Source organism: Cnephaeus nilssonii (genome assembly GCF_951640355.1).
Source record: "Cnephaeus nilssonii genome assembly, chromosome: X".
Taxonomy (NCBI): domain Eukaryota; kingdom Metazoa; phylum Chordata; class Mammalia; order Chiroptera; family Vespertilionidae; genus Cnephaeus; species Cnephaeus nilssonii.
In genome coordinates this window covers 18,124,951-18,147,490 of record NC_137071.1, presented here as the reverse complement: position 1 = coordinate 18,147,490, position 22,540 = coordinate 18,124,951, and the positions used below count along the sequence as shown (strand labels likewise).

General features: G+C 38.7%; 1 protein-coding gene across 6 annotated transcripts in view; it reads right to left on the bottom strand.

Annotated features, from left to right (window-relative positions):
• Positions 1-22,540, bottom strand: part of GK (glycerol kinase) — a 70,464-nt gene that overhangs the window by 34,452 nt on the left and 13,472 nt on the right. For 4 of the 6 annotated variants that reach the window (XM_079765144.1, XM_079765147.1, XM_079765145.1 and 1 more), the window contains exons 3-7: positions 21,998-22,104; positions 16,056-16,133; positions 8,276-8,359; positions 4,586-4,659; positions 1,915-2,052 (exon numbers count right to left, since the gene is read on the bottom strand). In XM_079765144.1, the coding sequence (XP_079621270.1) occupies positions 1,915-2,052; positions 4,586-4,659; positions 8,276-8,359; positions 16,056-16,133; positions 21,998-22,104 (481 nt within the window). The remainder of the gene's footprint in view (positions 1-1,914; positions 2,053-4,585; positions 4,660-8,275; positions 8,360-16,055; positions 16,134-21,997; positions 22,105-22,540) is intronic. The other 2 variants (XM_079765146.1, XM_079765148.1) reach the window with 1 other exon arrangement.

Below are 22,540 nucleotides of genomic sequence, written 5' to 3'. Positions count from 1 at the left end.
TACTGGAAAAGTGTCCTTGAGTGAGGATTAACAAAACAAAAAAAAGAAAAGAAAGAAAGAGAAAGAAAGGCATAAAAGTGGAGAAAGACATCATGGTGGGGGATATGCTTCCTTGAGTCCCCTGCAGTTCACAGTTCGCAAATTGTGCCTTACTCTGCTTCCAGGCCATTGTCAAACTGTCAGAACTATTTCAACTGTGAATGACACGTGTGAAAACTGCTGACCATGAGCACAAAGCATATCCTGCTAACACGGTGTGTGTGTGTGTGTGTGTGTGTGTCTGTGTGTAAAGTGATCTTTCGAACAGCTTAGTGGTTTTCAAGACCAGCTGTGAGGATCTGGCTAGTATGAATAAGGACAATATTCCCCTGAAGCTCCCTGAATGTTAAAAAATACTGAAGTGGCCCTAGCTGGTTTGGCTCAGTAGTTGGAGCATCGGCCTTTGGATTTAAGGGTCCCGGGTTCCATTCCAGCCAAGAGCACGTACCTCGGTTGCAGGTTCGATCCCTAGCCCCAATCGGGGGGCGTGTGGGAGATGTTTCTCTCTCTCTGTCTCTCCCCCTCCCTTCCACTCTGTCTAAAAATCAATGGGGGGGCCCTAACCGGTTTGGCTCAGTGGATAGAGCGTTGGCCTGAGGACTGAAAGGTCCCAGGTTCGATTCTGGTCAAGGGCATGTACCTTGGTTGCGGGCACATCCCCAGTAGGGGGTGTGCAGGAGGAAGCTGATCGATGTTTCTCTCTCATCGATGTTTCTAACTCTCTGTCCCTCTCCCTTCCTCTCTGTAAAAAATCAATAAAATATATTTAAAAATAAAATAAAATAAAAAATAAAAAAATAAAAAATCAATGGGGGGGAATATCCTCGGGTGAGGATAAAAAATATATATATACTGAATTTTTATTTATTTATTTATTTTTGTTAATCCTCACCCGGGGATATTTTTCCATTGATTTTTAGGGAGAGTGGAAGAGAGAGGGGAAGACGGAGAGAAACACATCGATTGGTTGCCTCCTGCACGAGCGCTGACTAGGGCCCGGACTGGGGAGTAGCTTGCAACCAAGGTATGTGCCCTTGACTGGAATCGAACCCAGGACCCTTCAGTCCCCAGGCCAATGCTCTATACACTGTGCCAAACTGGCTAGGGAATACTGAGGTATTTACAAATAAAGTTGTATGTCTTGGATTTGCTTTACAATTATTTTACAATTATCTGTGGGGGGAAAGAATATGTGAATATAGTTGAAACAAGACTGGCCATAGCTGGCTCACTGCTGTAGAGGTTTGTTATACTATTCCTTCTACTTTGGGGTATATTTGAAAATACTTATAATAATAAAAATAAGAGAACGAGAGAGAGATCATGTACTTTAAAGATATATCTGGAAAATGTTTGAAATGTTAGCTTCTATTTATCCATGTTGAGCTTAGGCAAAAAGATTATGTATCAGAAATTTCCACTATGATTTTTCATATTACCACTTAATTAAATACAAGACAGACAGCTGTGTAATGTTGAAAACAAATGATAAAAGTAGCCTAGGCGTTTTATTATGTTAAATAATTATTTCTTCTAAGAAGTGCCGAGTGAAAAACTTTATAATAGACAAGACAAAAAGGCTACCTAAATTACTGATTACTAATTACCTAAATCACGTATTCTAAAGATAATAGATGAGATGTTTGGGTAACCATCCTCCATTTTACTGATATAAAGCAAGAAGGGGAAGAAAGATGAAGTAGGCAAAAATGCCTCTCAAAGGAAGGCTGAAATGCTCTGCTATTTCTTCAGTGACTTTCTGAATAAAAGTTGCCAACAGAAAAGTTTGAACTCAATAGAAAACAGAAAGTAGGCAAGGCAGTTTAAAAAAGTGTCTTTAAAATTTTTTCCATACTTGCATCTACTGAAACATACCCAAATGAGCCATGAATCAATAGTCCCAAAAAGAGCTCTATCTTCTTCAACAGCCCTTTGAACTTTTTTCACGTTGTCAAGAAGCCAACGAACTTTCACGGCACTGAAGTAAGTGCTAAGTGGAAGGCCTGTCTTGGACTAAAAAGAATTGCAAATTAAATTCATAACAGTTTAAAATAAAACAAAATACCAAACCAAAACCCCCCACAAATCACAAAATATTCAGTTGCCCTAAATAGGCAACTCCATGCATGGTATTATGGATAAAAATACTCGATCTCCTGGCACAGGAAAGCATACTCATGAACAAAGATCAGTGATACGTTTGCAGTTCAAAGAGCATCCACGTAGCAAGGTAAAGAGAAAATGAAATAACACAACACCCTGTAATCTAGACTTCTGTGATGATTTAGTCCAAAGCTTTGCTTTTTATTTTATATTCCATGAAAGTGATATTAAACTATCGATAATTATAGGGTACTGTATATCAAATTATAAACTGATGACCAAAACCAGAAAAATTTGTTCTAAAACACAGGACTTCACATTATGTTGATGTGTAGAAAATTTGTATATTATAAATATATATTTACAGGCATTCATATTCAAATAATATAGTATAAAATTAGTGGAGAATAAAGTACAGCTCAAAGACACACAGATTAAAGCAAAACAGCTGCTCTCTGTAAGAAAGTAATTGCCTAGATTAGCGAATAAATTAAACAAAGGGAAGGTGAATCGAATAAAGGTTAAAGTGTAATAATAAAACAGGCATGGCTTATTAATCTTGAGAATGGATCAGGTCCAACTTTTATTTTTGTTTCCATATTAAATACCAAATTTTTATTAGTGGTTAAGAAAATACACACATCAAAATAATGCCAACTATCTTTTCCCTCCCTATCCCAGTCTCCTCATTTATCACCTAACTACAAAAAGTGATATTTTTTCCTTCTTATCTCCTATGGATATGTTTGGTAAGGAAATTCAAACCAAAGGATTTAATACTTTAATGCAACCTGTAAGTTAACAGTCTTAACTTAGGGCTCCTAGCTTCGATAGAAAAAAATAGATAAATGATCAAACATAATGAAAGGAAATAATTTATGGGATTATTCTCCCACAAAACTAATAGTGAGGTACTATGCATTATCTCATTTTCATGACTTAGGTAGAAAGTGTAAAAATTGCCTAAAATAGCATTAGAGAGAAAAACATGAATCCCCGGGAGCACAATGTAGCTAGATATAAGGGTGAAGATTGGATAGGGTGAGAAAGAGAACAAAATAGAAAATGATAAGGGTATATTCAGGAGTAGCCAGAAGTTATTTGGGTGGGTGGGGGCAGGGAATGGTTGTTAAACTGCTGTAATTAATAGGATTTTTAAAAACTTTTATTTTTATTGTTGACACTATTACAGATTATCACCATTCCCCCACTTTGCCCACCTCCACCCAACTTTCCCTCACCCCCCATTTCCCTCTGGCCATCACCACACTGGTCTGTGTCTATGGGCTATGCATATGTTCGTTCTCTAATCCCTTCATCTTCTTTTATCCAATCCCCCCTACCCTCTGAGAGCTGTCAATCTGTTCCATGCATCCTGTAATTAATAGAATTCGAACATCAGTTTCAAAACCAAGAACCACAAGAAGTTGTCATAAGGAAAAATATAAAAGGGATAAATAAAAAACAGAACTTCCTTTTGAATACTAGGGGAATTTGGTCTTGACCTTGCTAAGAAAATTGCCTGTTTCAAATATTCTCTCTCCCTTCATTTACCTGAAGAGAGATCAACGTAAGGACTGAAAACTAGGCAATTTTTTATTAGCCATATGCATATGAAGAGTGTAAGTGTTCAATAAAGAGGTCAATAGCCCAACTGGTGTGGCTCAGTGGTTGAGATATGACCCATGAACCAAGAGGTCACCGGTTTGATTCCCCGCCAGGGCACATGCCTGGGTTTTGGGCTTAATCCCCAATAAGGGGTGTGCAGGAGGCAGCCAATCGATGTTTCTATTCCTCTCCCTTCCTCTCTCTCTAAAAATCAATTACAAGATATATTTAAAAATATTTAGTTAAAAAAAAGTCAATAAAATGGCCCTGGCCAGAGTGGCTCAGTTGAGTGGAGCTTTGTCCAGTACACCAAAAGGTGTCGGGTTCGATTACTGGTTGGGGCATGTACGGTTGGCAATCAATGTTTCTTTCTCACATAGAAGTTTCTCTCTCTGCCCTCCCTCCCTTAAAATCAATCTCTCTCTTTCTAAAATCAATAAAATGATCTTCTACTTTCTCTCTCTGAATCCAGATGCCTAAACAATCAAAAATGCCCAGAACTTTCTTTGATGGATAGTAGAAAACAAGAGGGATGGATTTCAAAGGCAGGGTTCAATTACAGGAAGCACCCCCTGGGTAATATGGCTTAAATCACAGGGGTACTTTATAATCCCCTCCAGCCAACCAATCTTGGAATATTATTCCTCCAATCAATCACAGGGCAAGGAAGACAGAAATGACTTGATTTGTCCTCAATTATCTGCAGAGCAATTCTCTATAAATTGTAACAAATAACTATTGTGCGGTAAGATGTAAGGCCCAAATAGTCCTTCTGGTGAAATATCTCATTTTTAAATGAGCATTATTATAGTATACTTTTGAAGAGATCTCTTACCTTGATAAAGTTATTTCCTGGAATTCTTTTACTAAGGTTCTCAACGGTAGACTGGGTTCTTAGATCAAGCCAAACTATAGATAAAAAAAATTAATATACATGAAAAACTTCATTAAAAACAAATCAGTTCTTAATCACTGTCAAGGATAGGAGACTGATTAGTTTCCATAAGCAATTAAAATGCTATAGCTTTCAAAAGACAGAAATTAGAAAATTAGAAATGAATGGGCATATTGTTAGAGGAGACTAAATTTAAGAGTGAGATTTAAAGCTTTTATGCAAAATCACAAACCCAGTTAGGAGAACAATACAAACCTTAGGGTGCTTATTGCTTATTTTGTATCCATTTTTTAGAAAAAACATCACCAAAAATGTTTTGGATATGGATTTTCTAAGCATACATGAGTGCAAGAGAAAATCTAAATGCTAATCAGGCTAGTTGCCAAAGCAGAATGCACAGCCCAGGATCACCATACCGTGTATAAAGCACATATGTTTGAAAACTTGGGAGCAATTTGTTACAAAGTAGAGAACCTGACACTATTATCTAGGGAAAAATAAGATTGATTCTCTTATGTATGAAATTCTTATTTACATTAAATTCTTTCAAAGTGGACAAGAACCTGGAATCATTAAAAGAATTATTTCACCATTCTTTCTCCATGCTGGATTGTAAACACACACACACACACAAAAAAAAAAAAAAAAAACCTCCATTTTAACAGAACAACATTATTTTTAACTAAATAACTATCATTCACTTTCTGATCCCCTATTAGAAAGCATTTCTGTTCTGCTTCATGACAAAAGGCTTGAGAAAGAGAAAGCATTAAATGATACATACAGCAATTGTGAAAGGTAACCAATAGGATCAGCTGAGCTTTATTTGCTGGATTTAGGTTTTGTACTTAACTTTTATTAACTTTTAATGTGTTAGTGGTCACTAAGTATTTTTAGGTACTGACTGTGCTCAGATTACTCCCATAGTCTATTTAAAGGACACAAGGGAAGATTATACAGGTTGGTCCACCACACCTTCGAATACTGACAGTTATTGTCTAGTTTGGGTCACCTGTAACTACTACTTCTTTCTTTTCATTTAAAAAACAGTGAAATTCTGGTAGTTAAATTTTAATCAATTATTTCTAATGACTTAAACTGTCATTTCCCTTGAGTGCTGTCTGTGCTGGATTGACAGTGGCTACTGTACATGAGATTTAAACCAGGAACTTCAGGACACTCTACTGGTTTCCACAGGTTTGAAATGCAGCAAGAAAAGGCTTGTCACAACCAAGGAAATGGGAGCCAAAGAGGAAATGGGAGGCAAAGAGGAAATGGGAGGCAAATGCACAGCCTACAGATGACATCTGCATTGGCTGCCCAGCATCCAATTCATCTTCTTCCTGGGAGAAGTAGCTCCAATTCTCTTTAGGCCATCACCCTTCTCTCATCCTCTGCCATGTGGCTTGCATGAGATTCTACCCCACCTCCAGCTCCAGTATCCTGTCCTGACCCCAGTGGTAGGTTCAGGAGAGAGCCATGTGGTCTAATCAGCCCAACTGAGATTTGTGCTCAGTATGCAGGAGTCCCTCTTCTCAGCTTAGATTGACAGTGTGTGGCTGGGGCCTGCTGCCCTCACGAAGAGAGAATTTAATCGGCCACATCTGGAGCCATCCCAGGAACAGACTTGTGGGGATCCAGGTGACTGAGTCTGGAATAAATCAGCACCTGAACTAAGCTACCCTTGGATTGCTGGTTCCATGAGCAAAATAATTACTTAAATTTTTTTTTTCTTTTAGTGTGGCTGAGTTTTTCTATTACTTGCACTGTGATTAATACAGCTATTAGCAGCAGCAGCATGGAGTTGGCAAGATGTCCCATGTCCAGGGAACAAGGGCAGTCCACTTTTTACACAGTGGAAGTATTGTATGACTGACAAAAGTGGATTTTCCTCATGGGGCAAGCAGGTATTAATGGCTCATAGGAGTAATTGGGAAAAGTAGAGCAATTTGAGGGAAAAAGTATTAAATCTGTGAGTTAGAATTAATATCTTGACCCTCAGTTTTTTAAACTACAGTGGGTTAGGGGTTTAAAAGCAATTTAATGAGTTTGGATGACCTACTTTAAAAAATGAAATAGGTTGGATTAGAGTTGAAAATATCAGAGCTCACTGAACTTGGTAGGATAAGTATTGACTTGTGAAACTTTTGTTTTAGTTCTGTGGGTTTGCTGAATCATGATGCAAAATATATTTCTTGCCAAGGGAAATGAACGAGACATGAAAGCCATTGCTCTAAGCCTTTTGTTGAATGATTCAAAGCCTTCTAGATCAGCATTCTTCTATATTTTAATGGATATAACAATCACTAGGGAGCTTAAAGATGACCCCAATACCCAGAAATTCTAGGATAATAGGCCTGGGAAGGTGGCACAGAAATACACTTTGTTTAAGAAACACTGCTAGACTCCATAGCAGTTGTTCTTACTCAGAAAGCACACCAGAACCACCTGAAAAACTTGGAAATCACACATGAGGCCCCACCTTGCAGGATTCTGGTTGCAGGTCTAGGCAAGGAAGGCCTGAGTGTTTCTACTTTTGTTATAAACATCCCAGGTTCGCCCGGCCAGTGTGGCTCAGTGGTTGAGCATCGACCTATGAACCAGCAGGTTATGGTTCAATTCCCGATCTGGGCACAAGCCTGGGTTTCAGGCTGGGTCCCCAGTAGGAGGCATGGAGGAGGCAGCCGATCAATGATTCGCTCATCATTGATGTTTCTATCTCTCTCTACCTCTCCCTCACTGAAATCAATAAAAAAACATATATTAAAAAAAAAAAAAAAAACACATCCCAGGTTCTTCAGTATTATACTAGAACTTGAGAACCTCTTCTCTAGGGCATGTTCTTTAGGATACTGGATTTGTTTCAGTCATTTATTAAAAAACAAAACTAAGACAGGGAATGATGATCAGGTAATTCCCGGAGTCCCAGTGGCTCTGTGAGTCTGGTGCTCCTTGACAAGGAACACTTAAGTAACTGGGCACTTTACTCTTCATGTGAAAGCTTGAAGTATCCACAGTGGTATCCGCAGAATGTCCTTCCTGCCCTCTCCCCACCCCCGAAAGAGTCAAAACACTGGGTGTGAAATCAGGAGATCAAAGTTCTATGTATTCTGGCTTTGCCACCAAGAAGCTATGTGACCTGGATTTCCTAAATATAAAAGAAGGCAATTGAACTAGATGCTCTCTAAAATCCCTCTTGTTCCATTATTCCATGATCACAGAGGGCTGGCCTAATATTTACTTTGTTGTGGTTTTTTTTTTTTTTTTTACGGCCCATGAGCTTAAGACAATTAGAATGCATACAATGAATTAGTAAGACTGCCAAAGAGAAAAGAAAATGTCAGTGGCTGGTATACTACCAAGCAATTCACAAATGTTCAAAATTAATTAAATTAAGAACACACAAAAATTAGAGCTCATTAAAGAAGCTAAGATGGCAGAATTAGATTTGCAGAGTCAAGGACCCAAAGCCAAAGAGAAGACCCCAAGCTGGAAGTCTAAGCCCCTTGTGGAGGTCATTTCTGAGAATGATCAGAAGTGCCAGATCCAGATCCAGCGGCAGTGGTCAATTTCCCCCAGTATGCCTGAGTTGGAAGGCCGGGAAGTGAGCAGCAGCTAGTGCACCAATACCTGAGGAAGGGCCAGCAGCTGGAACTGAAGAGCCAGAGGGAACAACGGCAACTGGATCTGAAGGGCCAGGAGAAACTGGAGCGGCTGGAGCATTAGGAGAAATAATGGCAATTCATGCTAGAGATGGCCAGATTCAAAGTCTGTGTTCTCTTGTTGACCACTTAAGGAATGGTAGTTCATTCACTTGGGCAAGTTCATCAGAATGAACATTTTCTACACATTTGAGTGCAGAAAAAGAAGAGACATTGGGTAGAAGGTGAACAAAAGCAGTCCAGTCAGAGTCTCTGGTTCAATGGCATTTCCATCGGGACAAGACCAGGTGTAGACCCGTATTTTGCTCAGGATGACTCTTCCCTACCTGGCCACATATCTGCGACCTAGTTGGAAAAGTGGCTCAGTTGGTTACTGGTGGCTCACCCAACCACTGAAACGGAAAGGCTGCGTGATATAGTGAATGAGCACATCCACAGGGGGTGTTAGGAAGGGATGCTCAGGAAGTGTCACGATCTGTGTTGGGGCCATCCGCAGGAAGGGATGAAGGGGCTGCTTTGGGAAGGCAGGTCCCCAAGAAAGCACTTCCCTGCTACAGTGGCAGGAAGTGAAAGGCCATCGCCACAAAAAGAAATAGCATGTTCAGAGGGAACAGGAAATAGCTAAGTTCCAAAGTTGTTATTATTTTTTTTGAAAATAAGAAAAATAGATGCTAGGGGGTCTGGAATATTATACAGCCTGTTTCTAGAAGGCATTTCCCTTTAGACCCAAGTAAATTGGATTTAAATGGTTCAGACCATCAAAGTAAAAAAAAAAAAAAAACCAACACAAAAAAACTCGGATGATCTGAAACTTTCATTGGTATCAAACAAAGCCACTTCCGGTATATCTGATAGATTTGGTTTGTGCTGAAAAACAAAGTTTTAAGAGTGAAGAGAAATGCAGTTGCCTCAGTGCCCATGGACCAGGGTTAGTTTAGTGATGTAGTAACAGCACGAAGGAAAAAGTTATTTTGAGAATATTTAGAAATTTGTGTTATTTTTGGTTAGCCATAACAATAGAAAGAAAAAGTACCTAAGGGAAAAAAAAATACACTAGAGGTAATCTAAATTATTTTGTTGACTAGAAGCAAAGGCAAATAATATATCTCCTCTGAGATGGTCTGTTATGAGGAGCTAGTGGCCTGACAGGAAGTGAGATGAATATGGGAGGCTCCAGGTTATGGAACACACCCTAAGCAAGGACTGCTGACAGCTACACAAAGTGTTATCGAGTTTCCCCCACAAGAGACACAATAGTAAACCAGATTTATTTGCCAGGTGTTACCGCTTGCCAAAAGTTAAGCTATTAATTAAGCTGGGTAAAAGGTCATTTGCAAAGAAGAGATTATACTGATGACTGTCCCTGATTACATTTTTCAGAAATCAGGTAAGGCCAAAGGAAAAATGGAGTGGGGGAGGGGATGAATTAAAATACATCTATGCATATGCCAGAATGTGGGGGCTGAAACCTATTTCAGTGTTAGGTGTATAAATGCCAATGACTGAGACAAGTGTGTGACCCCGGGTAGGCTCTGCATTTCCCCTAAAACACGTGTCATGTATAAATCAATCTTTTCATCTGGCATTCCTGGATTAGAAAGGCTATCAGCTAATTCAAATGAGTGGCCATATAGTCAACCACACTGTTTTACATACCCTACATGTACTAAGGCACTGATCTTTACTTCAAACCTGTTAAACACTTTTAATTTCTCTAATTTAGCTCCCAAGGGAACAGGCACAGAATGGTAGTGAGTGGAAAAGTCACCATTTGAACCCAGAGTCTGAATCCAGAATTAAACTTCTATGACATAGGTATAGCCAGGATGACTTCATAGTAATAAACAGAACATGAAGAAACACTAAAGATTGGAGACTTCAAAGTCAAAATCTAATGCAGTTATTTTATTTTGCATTTTTAAAGTTTAAACTTTCTTTTTTTTAAATTATTTTATTTTATTTTTTAAAAAAATATATTTTATTAATTTTTTTTACAGAGAGGAAGGGAGAGGGATAGAGAGTTAAAACATCGATGAAAGAGAAACATCGATCAGCTGCCTCCTGCACACCCCCCACTGGGGATGTGCCGCAACCAAGGTACATGCCCTTGACCAGAATCGAACCTGGGACCCTTCAGTCCGCAGGCTGACGCTCTATCCACTGAGATAAACCAGTCAGGGCTTAAAATTTTTTAAATTTAATATATTTTTATTGATTTCAGAGAGGAAGGGAGAGGGAGAGAGAGAACAATCAATGATGAGAATCATTGATCGGCTGCCTCCTGCATACACCACATTGGGGATGGAGCCTGCAACCCGGGCATGTGCCCTGACTGGGAATCAAGCCATGACCTCCTTGTTCATAAGTCGATGCTCAACCACTGAGCCACACCCGCTGGGCTAAATTTTATTTTTCAATTACAGTTTATATTCAATATTATTTTAATTCAGTTACTTTAAATGTAAACTGCCCTAACCGGTTTGGCTCCGTGGATAGAGTATCGGCCTGCGGACTCAAGGGTCCCGGGTTCGATTCCGGTCAAGGGCATGTACCTTGGTTGTGGGCACATCCCCAGTAGGAGGTGTGCAGGAGGCAGCTGATCGATGTTTCTCTCTCATCGATGTTTCTAACTCTCTATCCTTCTCCCTTCCTCTCTGTAAAAAAATCAAGAAAATATGTTAAAAAATAAAAATAAATAAATGTAAACTGGCCAGAGTTAAAGAATCCAATCATTGCAAAATATGACAGTATTTCTTCATCCAAGATTGAAGGAGACATAAGGCATTCAAAGAAATGTCATAAAAAACTTGAAATAATGAAAAATAGGTGGATCTTGATACAGCTGGCTGGTCTAGATTTTACAAAAGTAAAAAATCTTCAAAACAATAAAAATAAAACCAGTTTTGTTGTTTAAGGCCAAGTGTACTTAGGAGTTTTAGTCGTTTGTCATCTATGGTTTTCTTTCGTGCTGATACTTTGAAACATAACTCAGTCCAGAAAAGATTAAAAAAAGAAGCTCAAGGTTCTTTCAGATCTCAACAGATGATTACACAGGTTTAATAATTGGCCCAGGGTTAACCAATATGTAAAAATTTAAAAAGGCAAAAAGGATGAGCAATGTTTAAAATTGCACACTCCGCCTAAAAAGTTGTGTGTCATAGGGAACTTTAAATCCAACATCTTAGGAAAAATTGTTCGCAATACAATTTAAATAAGGAAAATTATTTCAGAGACAAATGTTTTTGTTGGTGGTTCTCTTTAATACAAGGAAGGTCTTAAATCAGTGGCTCTTGCCTCCCTGAATATTAGTCCTTACTATGTTCTATCCTAGTTAGGCCAGAACATTTCACTGGTGGCATCAGTGAAATGTGCATATGAACACACTACATCTCATTGTTTCCAGACTTCCCCCACTCGACATTGGAATCACTTGGGTAGTTTTGTCTTTATCAGTTTAGCCTGTGGTATATATATAAACCCAAACCTTCTGTCAATAATATTTAGATACCAATGTATGTAGACCACTATAAAGTTGATTTTAGAAGGGCTTAGAAAAATAGCAGGGAGTGGGTTGGCAGGGACTCTTTGGAAAAGAATACTGATGAAAATAATGCTTAGAGGGAGAGAGAAAAGTACCAGAGGGACGAGGGTAAGTGAAGACAGATGAGAGCAGCCGAAGGCCTGATTTAGATCCCAGGCCACAAAGCTCCTACAATCTACCTCTGAGGCCATAATAGTAAATGGTTGCATCATGGCACAGTGACTGGAAGCAGTGATGCAAAGTGACACTTCTTCATTTTAGATACCACACCAATGTTTACCATGGTCAGAGAATTAACACACAAGTTCTAAAAGTGTACGAAACTACTAACATGGGCCATCCGTGCCTCAATGCACCCATTTGAACTTTTTTATATGCCTATAATTGTATCTGATACAAAAGATGTCAGTATACAAACACACCTTTATTGCAAGCAAAAACAAATAGCCTTTCTCAGTCTTCAGTTTCTTCAGCAAGTATATTTCATGTCCACTAGCAGTACCTGGAAATTCTCCTACTTCTGCTTACTTTAAAATTTGTCGTTTCATCTTTAGGTCTCAGCATATGTTTATGTATGGCTTTCTGTATTCATCTTCCCTGGGGATCTAAGTGCTTCTTGATTCTGTGACTTGATATCTTTCATCTCTTTTCAAAAACTTTAGTATCTCTCTTTCCATTTCTTCTGGGACTCCAATTACAAATCTATTGAACCTCCTCATCTTACTCCATATTTCTCTTAGTTTTTTCTTCTTCTGTATTTTCTAAACCTTTGTCTATCTGTTCTTCAGTTTGGATATTTACTTCTGATCCCACTTCTGGTTCACTAATTCTAGAATTTCCACTTTTAAATTCCTAATTTTTAAAAATATATATTTTATTGATTTTTTTACAGAGAGGAAGGGAGAGGGAGAGAGAGTTAGAAACATTGATGAGAGAGAAACATCAATCAACTGCCTCCTGCACACCCCCTACTTGGGATGTACCCACAACCAAGGTACATGCCCTTGACCGGAATCAAACCTGGGACCCTTGAGTCCACAGGCCGAGGCTCTATCCAAACCGGTTAGGGCAAATTTCTAATTTTTTGCTAATGTCATCCATCTTGTCAATGAATTGCTTGAACATGCTGATCATGATTATTTTACTTTAAAAAATGTTTGCATTGATTTTTTTAGAGAGAAAGGAATGGAAAGATAGAAACATCGATGAGAGAGAAACATGATTGGCTGCCTCCAGCATGGCCCCTACTGGGGATCAAGCTGAAACCCGGGCATGTGCCCTGACTAGGAATCAAAATGGTAACCTCTTGGTGCCTGGGATGAGGCTCAATCCACTGAACCACACCAGCCAGGTAATCACAATTATTTTAAAGCCTGGTAACTCCAATATCAGGATTTCCTATGGGTCTGTTTCTAATGTCACTTGCCTCTGTTGTTTTTAGTAACATGTTCTTTTGTAAGCTTGACTATTCTTTTATAGAAAACTAGAAATTGTATATGAAAACTCTAAAAAGAAGTTAGATGAGGAGCATTAGCAACCTCAGAACATCTTAATCTAATCGGGGTTTTCAAGTTATCTGAATCTGGGCTTCAATTCCTGTGAAGACTGGTTTATTTTCAGCTCACCTTACTTCTAGGATTGACCCTTCACAGTCCCAATCAAAAGTTTGTGATCTTACCAATATTTACCCCACCATTGGCAGCCTCTGACTCCATCCTTTGCCTCCCTGTCTTCATAACCTATGACAGTGCTGCTTAGCCCTCAAATACTCCTTTCCGAATTGACAGATTATCTCTAGGGACAACAAATGCCAGGCCCATCTCTCTGGGCTTTCCTTCTCTCCTGGATATTGGTCCCACAATTCCTCACTGCATTGGTAGCTGTCCAGTCCTTCAGATAATTGTGTGTGTGTGTGTGTGTGTGTGTGTGTGTGTGTGTGTGTGTTTGTTCCATTTCTCTAGATGTTCTCAGCAGACAGGTGTATTTGAAATAACCCATTGCACCACTTTTGTCCCATTTTGCCCCATGTTGCCCAGGGCATGGTTTTCAGGCCCTCTCTATCTTCATCAACTTCTCTCTATCAAAATTAGAACACAGGATTTGGGGTTGGAGGGGTTTATGCTCAAACTGGCTTTACCTCTACACAGCATTGGACAAGTTATATAGCTTTTCCATAATTAATTTAGAAAATAAGGCTAGTAAAATCTATTTCAAGGTCACTGAGATTAAATAACATGGGTAAAGTGTTTAGCACAATCCCTAGTCAACAGTAATAGCAGTTAGTACTTATTGAACATTATTTTCAATGCTTAAATATAAGCCACTCTATGCTCGAATTTGATCAGTGTCTTCACTCTTTGGTGAAATAAGTATACACATTTTCACCTTCATAGCTTGTTTACACTATCCTTCAATACTCCCTTTTCCTAATGTAACCCAATACATTCATCCAGGCTTAAAATGGAGTTCAACCTTCCCCAAAGATATGCTAAAAATTCAAAATCCATACTAACCCGTACTTGATCTAATTCTTCTTCAACTTAGCAATACACAATTTATCAACTATTCCCTAATTTTGTTAGTCTCCTTCCAAACTAAATTCTAAAGTGCTTATAAAAACAGCCAATAAGTCCTGTCCTCCGTAACATACGCAGGATAGCACTGAACATGCAGGAAGTTCTCAAAACATGCATTTGGTTCAGTATGGAGAAAAAGATCTTCATATTCCATAATTATGGTTGGAATTAATCCTCTAAATCACAGAGAATGGGGGAGGAGTGCAGAGGGACACAGGTGGAAGACAAGGAAATGAGTAAACAAGCACATCACAAACAGAAAGTTTTTCTGGTAAAATATTTACTTGAAATCCTTCACTATAAGCATAACTTCAACTAACCCAGTTGCATTATTTAAAAATGACAACTCAAAGTCCAAAGTTGCACTTTTACAATTCAAGTTTAGAGTTTAGCAGGAACATTCTGGCTCCTTTGAGTAGACACTTCCTTTCACTAGGAGAACAAAAAAAAGGAAAACCCTAACTAGTTCAAGAAGTTGGCTAAAATTGATCTGTGAAAAAATACTCTCTTATGAAATAGCCATTAGAATGGTAATATCCTGCTTTACTTATATTCAGAACGAGCTGCTTATGAAAATAAGGACAAAATAAAGATGTACTTTTGAGTAATAGGATTTTTGACTGCAATTCTTTGAGTTTTTGAGTCTTTTTAAAAAATCAAAAACACAGAAGACATACTAAATGCTTTCTTATAACATAATAACATTAAATGCCTTATTTTTTTAACTTATTTTCAGAGGATTCATGCTATTCTTCACAAGGCAACTTTTTAGTATATTTTCTGTTTATCACTTTCTTCCAATTAATGCTAAAGTAACTATATTACTAAAGTCACTGTAAAGTAAAAATAGCTCACTCTAGAAATCATCCCATCTCTGACAATTTTTGCCTCCATTTCCCCACGCCACACCCTGGTATTTTATTGACAAAAATTGTGCTTTGCTATTTGTGACAGAATGATGCCTTTTAGTGATTATATATTTAGAAAGAAATTTTCCTTTTAGTAAGTGACATAATCATTCAGTGCTCGATTGTCATGTGCTGAGAGTGATGATAAAATATACTCATGGTCATTTATATTTAATAAGATGTGATATCTAATGGTGGTATACTTGAGATTTTTGAGTTTTTGAACTCCTACTGAAATAGCTTAGTTTTGTAGCAAAGTGAGCTAAAATTTTGATTTTCATAACCTCAGAAGAATCTATTGAAATTCCTCTAGGTGGAAAGACCCAAGTACTTTATAGAGATATAACTATGAACACTTGTAATTTTGATGTTTTAGGGGAGGAGGAGGAGTGGAGATCTCTTTTAGGTATCAGAAACAGCAGGGATTATAAAACAGTTCTGGCAACATCAACCCATTTGTATAATACAAATAATCAGAAAATGGGGAAAGAGTTAATTCAAGATGTGAATAAATAGCTAAAAAGGGTGTGTGTGTATATATATATATATATATATATATATATATATATATATATCACAATAATTTTCTTAGAGGACTCTTCTGTCCATTCCATCAAATTATAGGAACCATGACCACATGCTTTTTTAGCCAGATAGTTTAGTATGACAACATTTGCAAGTGGAGAAAGGCCTTGCATTTGACATCCATGCACAACAGCTTACCTACAGCATTGTAGAGAGGCTCTCCAGTTATCTTGTCCCAGACTACAGTGGTTTCCCTCTGGTTACTGACACCAATAGCTTTAAAGAGAAAGTTAAACAGAAGGGAACAGAAATTAAACAAGAAGAAAATGACTTCAGAATTGTTCTCTCTCTTTTTTTTTTAACAGGCACAACTAAACATAACAATTCAAAAAATATCTGGAACAACAACAACAAAAATATCTGGAACATTTGTAGTGGTATTGAATTTATTTTAAGTGGCCCCAGGAAAAGTGAACACCCAATGTCAAGTGTTTCTTTTTATTGCTACAGACTCCTTCCTGCTTCATTCCCAGCACAAGATGACATGAACCCAGATCAATATCCAGATGAAACGCTTCCAGGTTGCCTTAAAAAAGGGAATGCAGTACCTTTCCAAATTTATAATACCCAATTTATTATTCTAAGGAGACCAACAATCACCTCATTCATTTATTTACTAACTGGTACAAGAAATTTCCTTCCGTATGTGTGTGTGTGTGTGTGTGTGTGTGTGTGTGTGTGTGTGTGTGTGTGTATACACCTGCATTTTAAGAAAATAGCCACAGATAAGATCCCTCATGCAGGGCAAATGCACATTATGGTTAGTTTGAAATTCAATTTTATTTCTGTCTTTTAATAATATAATATGGAACATATGAGTTTTAATCAGCATAAATACAATATGTGATGGCATTTACACTATACTGTCCTATAGTTACAACTCAAGTGCTATAATTACAGTAAGTTACTATAAGTAAAATACAAATCCATACCATCTTTTTCAATTCAGCTAAATCAGAGGTTCTCAGATTTGATTGTACATTGGAATCAGCTGCAGAGCTTTTAAGACATACCGATGCTCAGACCCTGGCCCAAAAGTTCTGATTTAACTGACCTAGGGGGGAATCTGGGCATTAATATTTTTTCTTAAAATTCCCCAGGTGATTCTACTGTACAACCCAGGTTGAACTCACTGGGCTAAAAAATTATATATATATATATATATATATATATATATATATATATATATATGAGAGAGAGCGAGAGCGAGAGCGAGAGCGAGAGCGAGAGAGAGAGAGAGAGAGATCTTCCAGAATTTAAGATCAGGACAGACCTTAAAGGCTATTTCTAGAATCACCTATCATGTGACCATTCAGACAGCACGTCTAGTGACAAGATACTACCTCTTCTCCAAGCAGACAATGTCTATGGCATAGCTTTGCTATTAAAAAAATCAAATCCTTTTCTTTGTAGCTTCCACCTTTAGGTCTTAGCTATATTCTTTGGAGACACACAGAATTAGGTTAATCTTTCTTCCATGTCACTCTTTCATACTTGAAGCAGCTACTTTGTCCCTCAAGTATTCTCTTCTCCTGTCTAGTCTACATAATCCAATTTCCTTATACTGCCCCAACTCTATATGGAATATTCCTCTTCTAGGAACATACAATGATCTGTATTACTCAAATTGTACATCCAGAATAAAACACAAAATGGAACATTCTGAGCAACACGGAGCTGAGGGGGGACCAAGCAGCTCCCTTGTTCTAAATAATCTTTATCCAGTGATTTATTTACTTATAGATGAATGATTCTACTCCAAGGAAGAGATTTGGGTTGTTTTTTTTTTTAATAGAAGGCACAAATGTTTATAAGACTTAAGAGAAAGGAGAATGGGGAGCAAGAGGAGCAAGGCTGGGAATCAATGGGACATGGTTCTGATCCTCTTAGTGACAGGAGAGGATGAGATTAATACACAGGTGGAGGGAGGAGCCTCAAGTAGGGCAGAAGGCTATGATTATTTGCTCAAATGGGACCTAGAAAAAGCTGGATCACAAGTTTGGGGCACTATTCAGTAGAGCTCAGGCTCTGAAGCCAGCCTGCTGGGGTTGAAAGTCTAATTCCTCTGCTTCCTAGCAGCGTGACCCTGGATCTGCTTCATCTTCTGTAAAATAGGCACAACAGTTCCCACCTTACAGGGTTTGCATGTTAAAACAGTACCTGGCACATAGTAAGCACTCAATAAATGTTACTTACTACTACTATTCATTGTCATCATTATTGAGGAGAGTGGATTAAGAGAATGGGGACTAGGCAAATCAGGAATGAATTCCCCGATAGTACTATGGGCACAACAGAGACTAGAGACCTCAGTGGGACCTGGGTCACAAGTTGCTAAAGTATAGTACTTTGAATGTGACAATTTGACAATGGTGGCTAGTAATGAATTCATGGTCTGCCAAAATCTCCTACTGCTCCCCACTACAGGCTGGCTGCACCCTTAGCCACAACCCATGAGTCACTATTCTATGTCCCTCATATTACCTTCATTGGCTCATTCTAACTTGGATTCAGAATGTAATCTGGAGCTATTTCCATTTGATTCGTTGGTCACAGGGTCCTCCCCTGACCACTCCTTTTCCCTCTATCTTAATTCAATTACTTTGTGCCAAGTAAAATTGTTTTTCTTACAAAGTCCAGAGAAATTGCTTCTCTACAATGTCCAGTGAAATAGCTTCTCATACCCAGCCAGCGTGGCTCAGTGGTTGAGAGTCGACCTGTGAACCAGGCGGTCACGGCTCGATTCCTGGTCAGGGCACATGCCCAGGTTGCGGGCTCAATCCCCAGTAGGGGGGCATCAGCATCAATGACTTTCTCCCATCATTGATGTTTCTCTCTCTCCCTTCCTCTCTGAAATAAAAATATATTTTAAAAAATAAAAACAGAAGGTTTGTGAGGTTATCAGTGTGGCTCAGGAAAAAGAGCATGGGACCAGAAGACAGGGGAGCTGCGCTTTAATGTCATCTACCACTACACAGCCACATGACCTGCAATAAGTCCCTTTCCCTCATTTGCAGCTAGGTCTTGGTAACCAAATATCCTTTATAGCATTAGCATTCTGTGATGTATTGTTCTATATAGGCAAGCAAAATCTTGGTCCTTGGCAGAGCCAATTAATAAATTATCTGGCAGGGGTTGGGGGGAAGGGGCGTTGAGCACAACTGGCTTGGTATGGAGGGGCCTGTGGGACATTCTCTTCCTTGGCCATAGGCTGGTAGTGCTGAGAAGAAAGTGCTGGGTCACTCTGGCTCAGCTATGTGTTTCACACTGGCCAGACAGGAGTGTAGAGCAGATAGCAGCATGTTCAGTGTTCTTCCAGATCAGTTACTGCAAGTGAAAGACAAGTCACTTGGACTGGAGTTGTATGTCATCTTCACATACACCATAAACAAGAGAAAAGGGAACGGTACCTGAGTGGGTACATAAGGCCAGTAAGCCCTAGCTGGTTTGGCTCAGTGGATAGAGTGTTGGCCTGCAGACTGAAGGGTCCCAGGTATGATTCCAGTCAAGGGCATGTACCTAGGTTGTAGGCTTGATCGGTGGCCCTCGTCAGGGCGCATGCAGGAAGCAACCAATCAATGTGTTTCTTTCACATCGATATTTTTCTCTCTGTCTGTCTTCCTCCCTTGAGGTCTCTCTAAAACTTAATGGGAAAATATCCTCTCAAGTGAGGATTAACAAAATAAATAATAATAAAAACAAAAAACAGAGGGCCACTAAGTTGCCTACCTTACCTTTAAAGGAGGTAGAATGATGTCAAAACCATGGCCAAACGCCCTGGAATCTACATCCAATGCATGGCCACCTAGGTGATTTTGAATGTTTTGACATCAGAGTGTGCTGCTGAATGCCTCTTATATGTTCACCCTGTTTAGACTGTGAAAGCTGTGAGAACAATTCAAGGAAGTGACCAACTCATCTGAAACTTGATGAATGCAACTCTAAAAAGTCTGAAACACTGCCATTTAGAGGGATAAAATGAGGGTAAAATATTTAAAAAATGTCACCTGGCCAGCGTGGCTCAGTGGTTGAGCATCGACCTATGAACCAGGAGGTCCTGGTTAGGGCATATGCCCAGGTTTCGGGCTCGATCCCCAGTGTGAGGCATGTAGGAGGCAGCTGATCAATGATTCTCTCTCTTCACTGATGTTTCTATTTCTCTGTTCCTCTCCCTTCCTCTCTATAATCATTAAAATATATTTTAACAAAATAGCAAATCTACACAAGGGTGTTGGTTTCTCTTTAAAAAGTCTACATTAACAGAAATAACTATCTTATTGTTACAACTTTCCATTAATTTTTAATTATTGATTATTGGACTCATGTTTCCTCCACTTGACGGTTAGCTGGACAACACTATTTGTGTCCCATTGTTTCCCTAGCACACCCAGCACATAGTAGGCACTCTATAGGTTTGCTGAATGAATGGTTTGATTATATTTGTCTTTTTTAGTGAGTTTTTAAAATATACCAATAGGGGAAAGTATGAAAAAAAAATCAAAGTTTCATCTCAAGAATGCTGGTAAATCTCAGTGCCAAGAAAGATAATGTGAATCTCAAGACACTGCCATCACCAATTGATGATTTCACCCACCTTGAGTTGATGAAGAAAAAAACAGCCCTTGAATGAACTTGCAAAGTTTAAATTACAAAGATATGGTGATTACCACATTATGCTCTGCCCTTTACACTACTTTATCCATTTTGGATGACTGGGCTATTTTTGTTCATACTGTATAAATGATGCAAAGCCAAACTTAGGTAGTTTTTATATTGAAACTACTAGGAATTAAGATATCTGTAATAGTCTAACACTCTCAAACCATTATTTTTAGGGAGATTTTACAAGCAAAGTGTTTTTATTTCAAATAACCTCCCCATCCATTGCTCCTCATTCTAGTCTTTCTCCTCAGGAAAAGGCATCCCTATCTACTAGGAGCTCTAGCAAAAACCCAAGCATCATCTTTGACCCATCTTCCCCCATCCTCTCTTTACTACTCTGACAGCCAATCCATCAAGAAGTTCTGGCCCTTTCTCCCCACCCTCACTGCCATCATCCTTTCTCTCAAAACTTCCACAGCAACATCTACTGTGGTCTCCCTGTATCCAACCTAGGCCTTTACCATCCACTCTCCACATGGCTTCACACAGCAGTCAGGAAGTTGTCTTTAAACCACAAGTCAGACCCTGTCATCCCTTGAAACCTTTTCATAGCTCTCTGTGATACTAAGAATAACATCCAAGCCCTAGCTGGTTTGGTTCAGTGGAAAGAGTGTCGGCCTACGGACTGAAGGGTCATGGGTTTGATTCAAGTCAAGGGCATCTTCCTTGGTTGCAGGCTAGATCTTGGCCTCTCCATCAGGGCACATACGAGAGGCAACCAATTGATGTGTCTCTCTCACATCAATGTTTTACTCTTTCTGTCTCTTGCCCTCCCTTCCACTTTCTCTAAAAATCAATGGAAAAATAGCCTCTGATGAGAAAAGAATAACATCCAAACTGCTAAGTGGTACTACAAAGCCCTAGATACTTCCCCGGTTTCAACTGCTATTGAAACCTCTTACCTATGTACCCACCCTCACCCCTCACCCCTTTTTTACTCTACTTTTGACATGCTGGCTTTCTTTTTGATCCAGGAACTTGTCTCAAGCTTATTCCTACCTCAGGACCTTTACATGTGCTGCTTCCTTTTCCCCGACTACTCTTTCCCCAAATATTGGTATGGCTGGCCCCTTTTGGCCTTTGAGATCTCAGTAACAGTGTCATCTCCTCAAAGAGGCATTCTCCGGCCATCCAATCTAAAGTAAGCCTCTCTAGGCACACCCTACCATAGAACTCAGTTTCATTTTCTGCATGGAACTTACCAATATTGAAATTAGCTTGTATTTATCTGCTCTTATTGTTGATGTCAAAACCTGCCCCGCCCTCCCCTCAAATAAAAGCTTCATGAGAACAGGGACCTGCTTGGCGCTGGATAGATACTCAATTATGCGCCGAATAAATGAATGAATGAATGAGTGAATTGAATAGATTTTATTGAGATAATCATACCACGGAGAGAAATATTCTATTAAAAATACCTTTTATGTTGGAAATGTCGATATTGAGTTGTTCAAGTTTCTCACATGTTTTCTCTATACACTCATAGACAGACATCAGAATTTCCTTAGGGTCTTGTTCCACCCATCTTTAAACAAAAGAATGCATTTGGTTAGTCCACAAGAAAGCAATACACTTATATCTCTAGAAATGTTCACTTAAGAGAGTGTGGCTGTTGTATAAATTAAAATCAGATGAGCAAAGCAAAGCATATTCAATAATCTAAAGAAACGATTTAAAGAAAAGCCTATTTTACGTCCCTTACGTTTTTATTATTCTTCATATAGTAATCAATCATTTGAAAGGAAGCAAGTAATAACAGGTCACAAAATATTCTACCTATTTTAAAATTATTTTTTCAAATCCAATAAGAAATTAGTTCTCCAATTTTTTATATCCCGTGGGTTTAATAAATTGATAAAACAACTATCTGCATGTTTCACTAGTCACTATTCCTTTCTTTTTTTTAGTTATTTCTAAGTAGACTGATATCTACCTATCAAAAGAAATTCTGAAAAGTCAAA